Source organism: Grus americana, chromosome 18, assembly GCF_028858705.1.
Source record: "Grus americana isolate bGruAme1 chromosome 18, bGruAme1.mat, whole genome shotgun sequence".
Taxonomy (NCBI): Eukaryota; Metazoa; Chordata; class Aves; order Gruiformes; family Gruidae; genus Grus; species Grus americana.
In genome coordinates, this window is record NC_072869.1 from 13,336,972 (window position 1) to 13,352,540 (window position 15,569).

A 15,569-nucleotide genomic window follows, 5' to 3' on the forward strand; every position below is an offset into this window, starting at 1 on the left:
TGGTTGGAAAACACAAAAATTTAAAGGAAAGGGAAAAAATCCTTCTGGAATTCTGCATGGAAAGTTCCTTTTACCCCTACAAAACCAAGTTGGCTTTCTTGATGAGCTTGCAAGTTCACTGTCTTGCCTTAAACCTTCTTCCCATCCCTTTGGCCCAGCTCTGCATCTGTCACCTCTGCTCTCCCCTTGAACTATTTCTCTCTCCGCTCTAGCTTGCAGGACACACATGCACGCTGCCACGCTGCTCAGCTGCACCGTTGTTCTTAAAACAGGTTTGTGAAGTCCAAACAGATACTCTGATGATTTTCAGAGATAGTGAAATTTTCATTTACTCTTAGTTTTCTTTCTGATCATCTCCCTACTTTCCTTTTCAGTCACATTGTTATAAGCTACAACACCAGATATGATCCTTTTGAGGGTTATACAAGGGTTTTTTTCATTCTTTCAAAGTCCCAGAACTAGGGGCAAACACGAAGTTTCTCTGCTAAAGAAATAAGCATCATAGAGTCTCTCAGTAAAAATTCCCAAAGTCCGCCGGATTTTGAAAGCCCTTGGAAAAAATCTCTACTGCTGTGCAGAGGGCAGGCGGGTCTTCAGTACGGAAGGAGCCTGAGAGTCTGCCCAGCTAATCCCCACGGTCTCACGCTGGGTAACAGAAGACTGTTGCAAAAATACCAGCCAGTAGCCCCAACGCAGATCCAGCTATCTTCTTCCCTTGCCCTCATCCCCATTAACTCCTTGTCCCTCGGAGCTCCCAGAAAAAGGAACTCATGCTCCAGTTCTGCATACAATATCTGTCCCACAGAGAAACAACAAAGGGTCCTCCTGGCTCTCGAAAAGTGTCCAAGCACCACAAATACAAGTTTTCCACCCTCACAGCCTTCTACACGCTGCCCATGCCCAGAGCCGATGCTGCTCCCTGTCTGCCTTAAGTCTCACCCCAGAGAAAACTGACCTGCAGTGCCTTGGTTACAATGCCACAATTTCTCTGCTACAGCTGGACTCACGTTTTTTTGCTAAGAAGGTGAGAGTTGCTTAATGCCACCCTTGAACCAGTGATGCAACTCCCATCTCTGCTCGTGGCTGATCAAATGCTGTACCAGCGCAGCTTTGGTCTGCTCCTGGTGCTGCTGCCCTGGGAGGCACCTGGGAGAAGCCGGAGGTATCAGCCTAGTCCTGCTGCCCATGTTTTCTGTCCCATGCAAGGCTGTCGGCAAACTCAAGAGACAAAGTGAACTCCAAAGTCACTGCAGATAACTTTCCACCAGCAGGAATACAGCATCCGTTTCCTGGAAAGGCTAGCAGAGGCTGGTTGCTTGCCTAGCCCAAGGCACGTCAGGGCAGGAATACCATCATACCCAAAAACACCTCCAAGAAACAGGCCTTACGGAGGCAGCAGCAGCATGCACGTTGAAGCTGACGTAGCAACAGTTACACAGTTGTCATGAAATCACCGCAGTCTGGCAACTAAAAGAACATCTCCAGCCAATGACTGAAACTGTCTTCTGGAAAACTGTTTTCCAAAATGAGCTTTATATACTTACATATGAGGTAGAAAGGGGCAACTGCTGGAGACAAAATATAAAACTTGCGGTAGGATTTCTTGGGCATACAGCTTGCTAGTATCTCTAACCAAGGAGTGAAGGGTTATTGTATTAGCTGGGCTCTGACTGATCCTGGCTGTGAGCATAAGTGTGTGCGCACACGTAGGGGGGAGTGCCAGACAGAATTCCCTCACTGCGCTTCCATTCTGTGATTATTTTGAAAGAGGTTTCCAAGGGTCTTTGTCTTCAAGTCCTAACACAGACCAGAGCATATCAAACTCATGGTTGTCTAAAACAACTGCCACGCTTGGGACTGAGGGAACTTCTCTTGTAGCATATATTGGTTACCCTGTTCCTCTGAAACACTGGGCAAAATCATTTCACAGGATCACTTCCAAGTTCTGTTCACAATTACTATTTCTGCAATACCCAAAGTACCGGGAATAGCCTCTTCCTCCAGCAGATCACAGTGGCAGCTTATGGACTTCATGGGTAGGAATTTGGAAGAAACTATTGCTGTGAGACTGCTGCAAACGCAGAGAATGCTGCAACCCACTGTGAATGGGGACACTCGGCTCAGTCATCCCGTGGACCTCTCTGGATTTAACACTGACTGAGCAGTCACTTGTTCTCCTGGCACAGGAGTCAATGTTCCTGCTGGGCAGTAAAGCAGCAGCAGCTCCTGCCAGGTTGGACAAAGACAACCCAACCTTCACCTCCACCAGCTCAGCTGCCATGGAGCAACCAATATTGGTTGCTAAACCCACATCTCTTGAATGCGATGCCCGAAAGGATAGCAAGATTTTGACCCCAGTATTATTACATCTGCAGTTTGGTGCGTTGCTCCACAGTGTGGACAATCAACCAGCTGAAGAACATTGCCACAGAGCGTTCCTTGTGTTTGGTTTGGGTCTCAAAGACTGAGGACATGCCAGCACAGGATTACTCTGAGGACACGAACAGTGGGCAGTCAGAGCTTCGCTGCCAAAGTCAGAGTATTAATCAGATTTGAGAGGGAAACCCAACGCAAACCTTCACAGAAAGCTTCTATTTACTAAATGGAAATAGCACTGTGGACAAGCAGCTCCTGGACTTCGTCCCAGGTGCTGTGAGAGCAGCACAGTGCCCTGGCATGAGGCAGGGCGCAGCCCAGACCTTTGGCAGCTCAGCGATGAAGCAGGTTCCCTGCTGCTAGTTCAGTTACGGGCTCCTGTTCAAGTCAGTCGTGACTAAGACCCGTCTATATTAAAGCAAATGACCAGCCACAGAAACATTTCATGTCTTCGCTGAAATAAACCCTGCATTCACACATTCTTCATTTACAGTTTATTTTTGTAGGGCAAGAAAAAAAAGCAGCCATAGTGACAAATCAGACTTGGAATTTCCAGTTCAAGTCACAGAAGATCCCAAATCATGTCCCTGATGGGGAAACCAACTGAGCCATTCCGTGCAAGCGTGCAGGCAGACACACGTGGGCCACAGACAGCAGCTCCCGCCACTCCGGTCTCAACCTTTGCCACTTCCACGCTTGCTGAGATCCTTTTCCCGTTCGCTCAGCTGCGGTCCTCGTCGGCAGGATCAGCAGGGATGAAGCTACAGAAACAGGCCAGAGAGTAAATTCTTGTTCTCAGCCCCGAGGATGTCTAGCACTGATGCACAGTGGCAAAGGAACCTGTAGGAAGCGTATTTGGCCATGACTCTGGCATAACCAGCTGGGCAGATAAGCTCCGGGATGTTACTCCAGCTCTTCTCAAAAAGAAATAAATTAATTAGAAATATATTTTTAAATAATTTTGCATTTCCAGGAGAACACTGGCAAGCCTGTTCAGATATTCAACAACACGTGCCCCCAGTGCAGCAAGAACTCAATTGCCAAAGCGCTGCCTAGAGCAGCACGTCTCCAAACCTTTACATCCAATCCCTTCTTCTGACAGAAGTCCAAGCTCATTCACAACTCCTTTGCATACATACTTACACCATACAGCCACGCTTTCTCATTACAACAGCTGGGCTACATCAGATCAGAAAGGAGAGAACTGACCTCTACTTTTTCCCAAATCGGTAAGAAAACCAACTTTAAAAGCAGACACCCAAACATCCCAGTTTCCACACACTGACTGTTCCCACTACCCCAAGGCAAAAAGTACCTCAAAGAAAGGACAAAACTCCCTTGTCTATCCTTGGCTATGGGCCCTACATGAAGCAGTTCTGATCATCCTCCCCCTTCCTACCTTCTGCCCACATTTCTGAGTGGGGCAGGAGGAAAGAAGAGGACATCAAAGGTAGGGCGAGGTTTCCAGTGTGGCATGAGACCAGGTCCTGAGCTGACACCGTTCAGGAGGGGAACTGGTCTTTACAGGAAAACTCAGACATGGTCCCATCACTGCCCAGAAGGGATTTCCAAACGTAATGCTTTTATCTCAGTCCATAACCCCTCCCAGGTCAAAGCAACACAGCCATGTGTTTTTAAAGGAAACTGTTTTATCTCTGTCCACGAACCTCTTCAAAGTACAAACACTTTGCTCTCTGGTCCAAACGCAAAGCGATGGCTAATTCAGTTCAGAGAACCACTTCCAGAGAATTAGGTCCAAAGCAAACCATAAATCCCTTTTGGTCCACAGAAAAAAATAAGCCTAGACAAAAACTGATAAAAGGACCAACTCCCTTTCAGCTCAGCTCTGTCTGCTCCCAACAGCTGTCCTCCTTACGCCACAGGGCATCTCCTGAATCACCTCAGAAATATCAGATAAATTATTCAAAACACAGATTAATTCCTGGTGCTTGGACTCTTTGTTTGCTCCAGGATCAGTGCGAACTGACTGCTTCCTGCGGGGCTCGCTCTGCCTCTGGTAAAGGGCAAACACAAAGACTTCGATTTGCAGAAGAGGAAATCAATTCAGCAGCTAATAAATACGCAATTTGTGCAATATACATACTCTCCGTCTCCCCTGATGCTCATACAAAAGTTAATGGGCTGTACTCTGCTAAGCACAAAGTTATTGCACACGTTCACGTGAACGGCAGTTTAGCTCATTTGGGAGCGGATGCTTGGCAACACCATGTTGTATTTCCTCATAAACAGCAATAGCAGAGATCCCTCCATGGAGGGCTACAGCCTGAGGAGTCAAGGTCACACATTTTGGAAGATGCTCTGCAGCATCACATGACGGTCCTGACGCAAATCCAGGCCAACGATACCTCACACACCCTGCACCGGGTCTGTGCAGGCATGGAGCAGGCGTCCAACGGGTGGTGCAGAGATCTCCACAAGGACCTTTGCTTACCCATAGTCTGGTCTCCTCTCAAAAATTCACAGTCTCTGCACATAGAACTTAAATATACCTATGACATCTGTTAAAAGTCATGCTTGCACCTTTCCACCTAACCACGGGGAAGCACAAACATTCTGCAGCTGCACAAACTGTGGAACTTATCTTGAAGCAACAGCCACCCAAGTAGACGCAGAAACGCATGTGTTTGTTAGGTATCTTCAAGATCTGAAGCCTCCATTCGAACAAAAGAAATCCCAGTAAGATTGCAGATACTCAGACAGTTTAACCTAATTTCAAACAAAGCAGAGTGAAAAGTTTAGAACTGAAGTCAGCAATATAGCCTGTCCAGAATACCTTCTCCTGAATGCAGATGCTCAGGCCGACATGAAGCTTTGCTGCCGTGGCTGAGGCACACTCAAACACTGACGCAGAGCAAGTTTTTGATTCTCCCTTCCCCTCTTATTGTCATTTCCAAATGTATTTGGCTACCAAAGTTTAGCAGTCATCTTTTACATCCTTTGGTTTAAAATGAATCCCTCCCGTCCTCTGGGTGCTCCGAGTTTACCATATTAAATCACATAAATTGGTTCAAGTCTGTCCCACTGCAAATCCCCCTGCAGTCTATCCTTTCCTTCAACTTCAAGAAGCGTCTTGGAAAAAACACCAGTCCAGTCAGGCACAGTTACTAAGAGGTAAAAACACTTGGATTAAAGGCAGGCAGGAAGCTAATTAGCTCCAATATGGTTCTCTTCTAACTCATAAGTTATGGTACACCAGAGCCCTGATTTCGGATGCTTGCGGCTTGCTAGCGCAACGCAACTGTGGAAATTTGCTTGATCCCTGACCAGCAAAAACACATATACAAAAACAAAACAAAAAACAAGCCCAGAAAAATAGGAGCCAGATGAACTAATTGAGCCCGTCGCCCACACTGCCCACTCCAGTGATGCACCCAGGAGCAACAGCGGCTGGGGAGGCTGCACAAATTATTTTGGCAGCAGGGCAGCCTGGCAGCAGAGAGGCTCCTCAGCAAGTCAGGAGCAACAGGCTGTCCCGCGGCTGGCACACACCTCTGCCCTGCCAGCAACGCGAGCTATGAGGGCTATCTGGCCTTAGACGCTGACGTAGCGTCAGCACCCGACGGGAGTTTGTGAGGGGACCCGCGTCCACACGCGAGCAACTCACTGAGGCTTAGATTAGTTTAACATGCACAGGATTTAGGATGAACATAGACCCGCTATGGTGTACAGGCATGGTTAGAACAAGTGATGGCGCCAAGCCACCATGCTCTCCACCTGCCTCTGGGAAGATGGGCTTCCTTCTTCCTGCCACCCCCAGCAGCACTGTCCTCACCAGGGAGCTCTGCCCCCTGCAAGGGCAAGGCTCGCTCCTCAGCTGTGACGGTCACAGGGCGAGGGGACCAGCGTGGCCCCGACAAGGGTTATGTTGAACAGAGTGAACAGAGAGAGGGGCCGTATATGTTCAAGGTATATCTGTACCAGCACTTGCAGTCAATACAAATCTTGTAACACAGGAATACGCCTTTGAGAGGCCGCCACGTGTCATGCCACCTGCAGTGGCAGTTTTCCAAGCATCTCACATACAGTTTATACAAATTCACCTAGCAAACCTCTGCAAGAGATGTGTAACAGAGATAACTCAGCAATGGTACAAGGAGGTGGGGTTGGGGCAGAAAACAGGGTGCAGAGTCACAGCAAAAATTACTTTGTCTTGCTCGGACAACCAGAAGAACCCCAAGTAAAAACCAAAGAGGGCTTCAAGGCTGCGCAAATCCTTCTTGCAAGCCCGTCACAGGAGAAGGAGATGAAATGCGCTCTCCCTGCTATTTCGTGCTTTACAGACAAGGACTTTGCCCCAGACACCTTCAGAATAACTTGGAGCACCTCCTTTCTCATTGATTTTGATAATTAAGTATTTTGATATTTTAACAGTCACCCTAAACATCCAAGTCAGTTGCCTATGCGAGGGGTGAGCCTCATGGCTTTTCAGATACCCTCCGAACAGAAGTGTCACCATCACCAAAGAGTGGCATGTGCATATGGAGGGATAACTAACATGCATTAGCTCTTCCACTGCCAAAGCCCAGCAGAGAGACAGTATTCAAGTTATCTATGAGAGGAACTGAACACACACAGGTGAAGTGTCTCTCACTAGGGACTTAGCATGAGTTAACTACAGCACGTTAATTAATCCAGCTATAGCAACACATCTTTTTAAAAGGAAGACATTTTTCAGTGCTCAACAGGCACTGCACTGTCATTTACCCACCACTTACACATTTCTTCTGCAATCAAACAAGTCTGCAACATAAAAAGAAGTCTGAGAATCTAGAAGACAAATAAAAGCCCTTTGCGGGGAATGCCAGCAGACTCAAATAACATAGCGCAGGATTCACTTTACTGAAGACCAAGCGAGCAGCACTGTGACTGCGCAGGGAGATTGCTGGAGGAGGGCTCCTCTGCCAGCAACCGATAACCAGAAACCACCCAAACTGATATGAAAAAAACAACTTAAAAATTAAGTAACTACTGGACCGACTGACTTAAAGACACAGATTCTCCTGAACTGGTGTCTTTACAGGGTCTGGGTTTCTCGTTGTAGAAGAGATGTTAAAGCCCAGCCATAAGTGACCAGGATCAACACAGGAATCCCCAAAACATTTGTTCATCCCTCCAAAGCAGGAGGCCAGACCGTAACATAATAATAAACCATCCTGACCAGAATATCCATGGAAGAGCCCACATCCCAAGGTGAGAACCCCTGAACCATGATGAAAAAGTTCAACTGCCAAAATCAACCAAGTTTTCTTCACCCTGCTGCTGCAACACAGCAATTCCCACCTCCCTGAGCAGGATGCTGTTGTCGCAGCACGCAGCAAAAGGGCAACAAAACCATACACATCTAAGGAGGCATTTACATCTTTGGCAAATACAATGCAGTCCATTTTAAATAAGGTACATGAGATCTGGGGACATAACCAGCACCTTTTGAAAGCTGGCCCAGATCAGTGCGCTCCAGCCTTTGAGAGGATGCCAGGAGCATCACATCCATTCAGAGGTTTTTGTACCTTCTTTATAAACATCACTTCAGTGAAGCTTGGATGGACATCTGCTGCCGGTTCCTGCCGTGCAGGCAGGGCACTACACAAACACCCCATGCAGCTTCTTTCTCTCAGAGTTTATCTTTCCAGCCTCCACAGGCTACAGCAGCTATTCCTCCCATTGGGAAGCAGACCTCCATTTTTCTTTCAACTCACATAAAATCTTACCAAACCTGAATCCAACAGAAGACATCTGACTTCAAAGACAGAAATCACATCCTAGCTGTATGACACTAACAAGGTGTTTATGTTTGTTTCATACACACAGAGCTTGATGTGGTTACACAAGATTCCTGTAAATAATGCTTCACTGTATACACGACAGGACTATGAATAAAATTAATTTGGGGGACTCCTGAGCAAAACCAAGTTTGGAAAGTATACATTTTCTTTTTTTTTTTTCTTCCTCACGAAACTCACCTTTCTGTCACTGAATGGTGCTCGTTTTGACAGGCAACAGTGTGATTTCCACTCCTGTTGGCTCCATCAAATCAGCATAAAATAACTGAAAAAGCCTCCCAGCATCTGATGAGACTAACTAGTATTTTTGAGCTGCTCCTTTACCCAGAAAACAGACACATTAAGAATGTCAGTTGATTACAAGTAAACTAAAATGGAAAGCTGAAATGGAAAAATGTATGCTTACATATAAAAACAGTCCTACACACGCAGGTGTACACTAAGACTCAAACACAAAGCAGCTATGGTCAGCCATACCCTGGCAGAGGTACCATACAGGAATAAACTGGTAGGCACAAACAAACTGAAATACATTGGTTTGCTCACCACACAACTATCTTTACCTTCCATAATAAATGCAAATGTGTCCAAGTAGACATACACCCATCAATCTGACAAATCTGCCAGTGTCAGCTTGCACCAGCAGCGTATGTTAATGCACACCAGTTTTATAATTCCACTGTGGGCAAGAGTAAATGCAGTCACCTTCTGATTTTATTCAGTTCCCACCTGCTAAAGATACAACTCACTTTGCCTACGTTAGAATAAGAACAGGTAATTAATACGCAGTGACAGATAACGCTTAGTTTACTACCTGCTGAGAGCAAGGATTAACTCTCCCCTCTAGTCCCCCCTCTTGTCTTATCTTGTTCTTTTCTATCTTCCTTGTTTTCTTATCTATATCATATGTTTCATTTTACCCAGCCATTCACACGCTGCTTCATACCTAATCTGCTGCTCACTTGCTGCTCCCTTTGCTTCACAACCCCCCACCTCTCCCCTGCCTTCTTCTTCCCCAAATTCCCCTCTTTGAGGTTCCCTACGCAAACTGCTTTGTTTACTGGAGCTTCTCTTACTTTCTCCATCCATTATGCCCCACTGCTCAGAGAGGTAAATCCACCTTCTGACAGTGCCCACACGGTGCCCCAGCAGGTCCAACATCGAGGCATCCCCATCTTGTTCCTCTCCTCCTCTGGGCCTGGCTCCAGGACCACCTTCAGCAGCGGGGAGAAGAGCTGCCCCGGTCACTCCTGCACTCACAAAGTCAGCAACACAAAGAGGAGGGGGATACAGGAGTCACAGCATCTCTTACTAAATTCCCGTACTGAGGACCTTCTGGTCACAGTGATACCCCCAAATGGTTTGAAGTAATATTCTGCTTTTGACAGCGCTGTCTGAAGCAGCTATGACTACCCCAAAGACACAGTGTAAATTATACACTGACATCAAATTCATCTGACCACGGTGACTGACAAAGTCGATGGCAGTGCTCACCAATTCTGTCCTCTGACGAGCACGAATGACTCTTTACCTCTCCAAAAGCCTCTCCGAAGCTCTTTTCCACCAGGCAGAGAAAGGCACAGGGCAGAGCTCCCTCATATGTAGGCAGACACCCACCTCCCAACTCCAATACATAACTGATGTCCTGAACGGCACCCAAGGGTGACAGCGGGATTCTAGTTCGTCTCTTGATACGCAGAGACCCCTTGGCGACCTCCCTGTCCAGGTTCATTACCTCATATCCACAGAGGACTCTCTAACCAGATAGGGACCTTCTCTGATTTTTGCTACAGATGGAAAGGTTATGGCTGGAGTGGGGTAGAGAGGGCAAAGGCCTCAATGGGGGAGCAGACAGGACCACGCATGTGAAGGGAACCAAGAATCCCAAATTCCATCCGAGTTCCCACTCAACACATCCGAACCATCACATACACTCTGAAAAGACATATACAGTACATACACTTTGCTTTCAAGACACCAGAGCATCCTGAGCAGCAGGTACTTCGCGAAGTCCCAGCTGCCTCCTGCCCAACACAGGAGCTGAATCCGTAACAGCCAGTTAAAAGCACTTCCAGCTCCTGCTTGGCACTGGAGGTAGGAAGAGTGACTCCACAGGTTGTAATTAGAATCAAAATTCTTCCTGTGCCTTGGAATTAATTACATTGCGGGATTTCACACCACCATTCTTCAAATGATAATTTTCTACATAATGTCAGCAGTAAAGACTATTACTAATTTTGGCAATGAGAGAAATGCAAAATTGCTCCAATTACAGTTTGGGTGTTGTTTTCCTTAAATCACTGTCAAACTTCCCACAGAATCTCTGTTTTCTCCACAAAACATCCAGGGCACTAAATATGCAGGACTGCTCCTGGACTTTTGACACTACACATAACTAAGAAGGACAATTCTTCACACCAGCAGTCACCGGCATCCAGACAGACTTCGGTTTGCACACAACAAATAAAAATTACCATTTCAAAAATTATGAAACAGGATCTATTTTCAATACTTAGAATTCCAGCTCTCCTTCGTCTCTGAGCTGCCAACCGTGCCTTGAACACGGCACCATCAACCGCACTGGCCAAGGGAACCCTTTGGGAAGAAGCAAAGCTCCTGGGTTCACAGGCATGAACGGCTGACACAATTAGCCAGGGGAAGACATGAGCACGAAGCTGCGACATGCAAAAGACAAAGGGTGAGAAGACCTGAAGCAATCTCTTGCTTGATTGTGAGGCTTGAGGGCCATGGTTGCACAGTAAGACCAGCATGAGGACCAGCCAGGTGTCCATCTCAGTATTGTCACCTGGAGGGGCTTTAGCCTGTGCGCATCAGAAACGCTGTAGGGTATCAAATCAAAAACAAAGCAGAGTGGCCTGCAGAGACCTTCTGAATCTGCTGCCCCAGCTCCAGACACCAACATGACAGGCCTCGATTTCCATGAAGGGTTCTCCCCTGCACCACAACCCCCCACCTTCTCCCTACCCCCAGCCATCGCCGAACTCCCCGACAGCAGATGCCCCTTACAAAACCACCAGCCATCGTACCAAAACAGCAAGCCCCTGCCAGAGGCTCTCACCGCAGGCCAGCTTGCCCAAGCCCGTGTCCTCTGGGCACAGACTCAAAAGCAATGGATCGCTGTCCAGAGGAGCAGGCCACAGCCCCCAGAGCCATCCCGCCCTCTCCCACTCCCACCACCTCCCTCGCAGCAGCAGTTGCACAAGCCGGGTCAGAGAGTGTTTCTGGCTGAAAATTAACTGAGCAAAACTTTTTTTTGGTTTTTGGGGGGTTTTTTTGTTTTGTTTTTTTGGGGTTTTTTTGTTGGGTTTTTTTTTAATATAATTACTTGTTTCCAGATTAATGACTTCCCTGCTCCGCCTCACCATTTAAAGCAAATTAAATCAACACTGACACAGTCCTACCTACTTTTCTCCCCACCAGGCAATGCATTACCGCACCTCCCTTGCGCCAGTGCTCGCCCAACCCCACCACAGGCAAACGCTGGGCATCCCAACCACAGAAAACTCACCGCTTTTGGGTGGGTGTGCTTTGTGACAGCTCACCTTGCCTTGGTGTCAGCAGGACACATGCCTGGGGCAAGGCCACAGTACACCTCTGAACGGAGCCAGACCTGCAACTGCAGACATGTCCCACGCCTTCGCATCCCACCCAGAGACTCCCTGGGCTTCACACAGGCGGTTGTGTGGCAGTAGAGGGTTGTCCTCACAGGATGGGGTTTCTTGCTGGCTGCAGGAACTTGCCTTCACCTCCACTGCCACAGCAACCCACTCCTCCAGAGCCCACCCAGGATCCTGCACTCAGCTCCTCCCAGGGCACCTAAACACTCAACTGTTACCTCAAAAAAAAAAAAAAACAAAAAAAACCACCAAACCACCCCTAACACCAGCTTTCACCACAAGCACTTCTGTATCATCGAACTGGCCCCCTTGTCCTGAATTCCTAACTAAATAGCCACTTTAAACCAACTACAAAAGCAACAACTGCCTTTCCTCCACCTGGAGAAAGAATGCGGGTGCTACATCATCACAAACTTAGAGGGCATCACAGTTGCTCGAGTCAGGGTGCAAACCAACTCTCAGCCCTGAAAATACATGGGATTCAGGGGAACAATTCATAAATACAAAAACCAGGGGTCAGGTAGAAAAACAAGGGGCAACACACAGATTTGTAACTGCACTGCAACAAGGCTATTTCTTGTTTTATCGCAATGGCTTCATGACATCGCAGACAGGTTTTTAATCTATGCACTTAATTTGCAAGATTTGAGATTCTAGTTTCCGAAAGGTGTTGTAAACATGGATAATGCCACCTTCCCAGGGCCCAAGAGGTGCCCACTCCATCTAGCAAGCATGAGAGCTTCACATGAGGGAAGCTGCAAGTGGCAAATATTCACCTTTCTATTCCAAGTATATCAAACTCTTTAGTTTATAGCATCGGTCCTCTGCCCGAACAGGTCCCTGTCAGTCTCAGTGCAGTTTGTCCTAGCAGGACAGAACACAGATTATAGCTGGCAACTGTGACAAACACTATTTGCTGAGAGCACCTGCACCTCTCGCTCAGAGAGCGACCTTTCCTTCTTCTATTAAAAAATAATGAAAGAGTTCCCAAAACAGGGCAAACGGCTTCTTCAGTATTACCATCCCCATATTAAATAAAAAAATAAAATAAACCAGTATTGTGTCACCTCAGCCTAATGAAGCCTAAAAGGTTGTTCAAAGCAGAGAGTATTTTTCAGTGGCCTAACATTAAAGGAAAAACTCGGAAGGTGTTTGCTGTGGCTCTTCTGAAAAATAAACATCCACCGTTTTTGCAAGAGCACTCAACCATCAACAAGTGCAGGCGGGAACCCTGGCAACATGACCCTACTGCAACACCGTAAATTTCCATCAGAATAAACCAAAACCGAACCAGAAGATCACCACTGAACTGTTTTTACTCAAACATCTGCCTTGAGATAAGCGCATAAGCGGGCACAGAGGGCAAGGGAGCACCGCGCACTGCGGCTGGCCGGCGGCACAGCCGGGGTGCCCCAGGGCCGGGCCGTGCTGCTGCAGGCCGAGGCATTCGGAAACACCGGCCCGGCCGCCTGCCTGCTCCCCCCGGCCCGGGGCCGCGTCCCGGGCAGCACGGCGGGGCTCCCGCTTCGCTCCGGCTGGGCCCCCCCAGAGCCGCCTGCGGGATGATGCTGCTGCCCGCGGCCTACGCGGGTCACCCCGGAGAGGCTGCACAATCTTCCCCGGCTGGAGGAAGCCAGAGCCGCGTCCCGCCGGCCTTTGTCCCGCTCCGCGGCTCGCTCCGGTCGCCCGGGGCGGCGCAGCCCCCGCCGAGGGTAATGGCTCCCGGGCAGCCTCCGCGCCCCTCGGCAGCCCCGGGCGCAGCGCCGCGGCGGCGGGCAGGGCCGCCCTTCCTTCCGGGGAGCCCGCCGGGCGCGGCCGGGCCGCCGAGCGGTGCCGGGCGCGGCGGGAAGCGGCAGCCGCAGGGAGCGGCGCGGCAGGCCCGGAGCGGGGCCTGCCAGGGCCGGGCTGAGCTTCCCCCCCCCGCTGCCATCCCAGCGACCAGGAGCCGCCCCGAGGGACGGCGGCGCGGGTCTCCCGCGGGCAGCGCCGCTCCGGACGGCGGGCACGGCCGCGCCCCGGTCCCGGCGGGGTCCCGAGAGCCGCGGCCCGCCCGGGCCGGGGCCCAGCGCGGGGGGCACGGGGCGGCCGGCGCCGCCAGCCAGCTCGAGGGTTCGCCCTCAGGAGCGGCCGCCCGGCGGCGCCGCGCTCGGCCCAGGCATGGCGAGACCCGCGGCGGGCACCGCGCTCCCGGGGCCCGGCCCAGCCCGCCGAGGCCTAGAGCGGGGCGCGCCGCCCGGCCCGGAAGCGGCGGCCGGGCCGCGGCCTAGCGCGGGGCTGCTTACCCTGCATGCTGCTGGCGGCGGCGTGCGCCTGCGGGCCGCCCGGGCCCGGCCCGCTCCCGCCGCCGGCGCCGGAGCCGCTGCTGGGGCTGGGAGTCGCCATTGTGTGCGCGGAGAGGGAGCAGCGCGGCGGCTGCAATGCAGCAGGGACCCTCCCAGGCAGGACACCTAGAGCCCCGCCGCCGTATAGCAGCCGCCGCTGCTGCCGCCGCCGCAGCCGCCCCGTCCGCCCCCGGGCTGGGGCCGCCGCTTAACCCCTCCCAGGCGGGGCGCCCGCAGCCCCGGCGCCCTGCGGCAGCCGCTGCGGCGGGGCGGGAGCGGGCGCTGCCTCCCGCGGGGAGGGGAGAAGCCCCCACCCCCCCCCCCCCCCCGGGGCCGCGCTCGGCCGGGCTGTCCGCCGGACCCCCGCCCGCCCCGCCGCGCTCCCTTCCCCGGGATCTGCGCGTCCCCGGGGTCCCCGTTCCCGGCGCCAGCAGCCCCCGCTCGGCTCCCCCCGGCAGGAGGGGCATCGCCCCCTCCCCTCGCCCTCCGCCCCGCTGGGCCACGGCTCCCCCCGGCAGCCCTGCGCGGCGCTGGGCCCCACCACGACCGCGTCCCGCCACGTTTTGCCCCGGCAGCCCCCGTGGCCGCGGGTGCCCACGATCTGCTCTCCGTCTCCCCTCTTCTTGCTCGGGGAGGCCGCTTGAAGGCCAGCAGTTGGTCTAAGCGGTTTTATCGCATTTCTCATCGTCACCCATGACTTTTCCTCCCACACAAGCAGCTACTTGCTAACTTCTTATGTCTTCCCTGAGACCTCTCCCCTGGCCTCCACAGAGCATAACTTCCTTCTGTGTTTTCCATGACACCCTGGGCATCATCCCCTTTCTGCCACCATCGGTGTCCTCCACATTTTCTTCCTCCCTTAGCCACTGCTGTCCATTCCAGCACATAGTTTCTGATCCTACCTCTAATCCAGCAAACTTACACCCTTGGTCATAGGGGCAGCACATGCCAGGAATTAGAGCAATGAAACAGGTCCCCCACAGATGTGGGGTCTCTCTCCAGCCTGCTGCATGACTTGGGCAAGTCCCTTTGCCAACAGGAGTCCTTGTTTCCCTATCTGTGGAACAGAAATACTACTGACCTCCTTTATGAATTGAGATCTGCTAATGAAAGAGCTGGGGACACTTGTACTTTGAGCTAGGGAAAGCAGCTTCTCCTCTCCTGGAGTCTTCTGGTCTCTCTGCTCAGCTGCATGTGGGGTCAGGGAGATGGGCTGAGACCCAAGAAGTAGTCCCCAGGGCACAGAAGGAGCCCAGCCTTCTGCCCAAACCCTGCTCTCCAGTGAATATCTCACGCTCTGCAGAGCTTTCTCAGGAGGTGGGAAAAGGGGGCAGAGCTGGTCCTACCAACTCCTGCTAGTCCAGCAAAGTCATCTTCTTCCCTGCCAGGGATGCAGCTTTCCTTTGCCTTGGGGAACACCGTCACCTCCATAC

The 15,569-nt window shown here is 51.0% G+C and overlaps 1 protein-coding gene across 2 annotated transcripts in view; it reads right to left on the reverse strand.

Moving 5' to 3' along the window:
* MAP2K4 (mitogen-activated protein kinase kinase 4) overlaps positions 1–14,400 on the reverse strand; it is a 102,699-nt gene extending 88,299 nt beyond the window's left edge. Inside the window, exon 1 of one of the 2 annotated variants that reach the window (XM_054846295.1) lies at positions 14,098–14,400. In XM_054846295.1, coding sequence (XP_054702270.1) covers positions 14,098–14,197 — 100 coding nt within the window. In that variant the 5' untranslated portion in view covers positions 14,198–14,400. The remainder of the gene's footprint in view (positions 1–14,097) is intronic. The other variant, XM_054846296.1, reaches the window with a different exon arrangement.
* Positions 14,401–15,569: the final 1,169 nt, after the last annotated feature.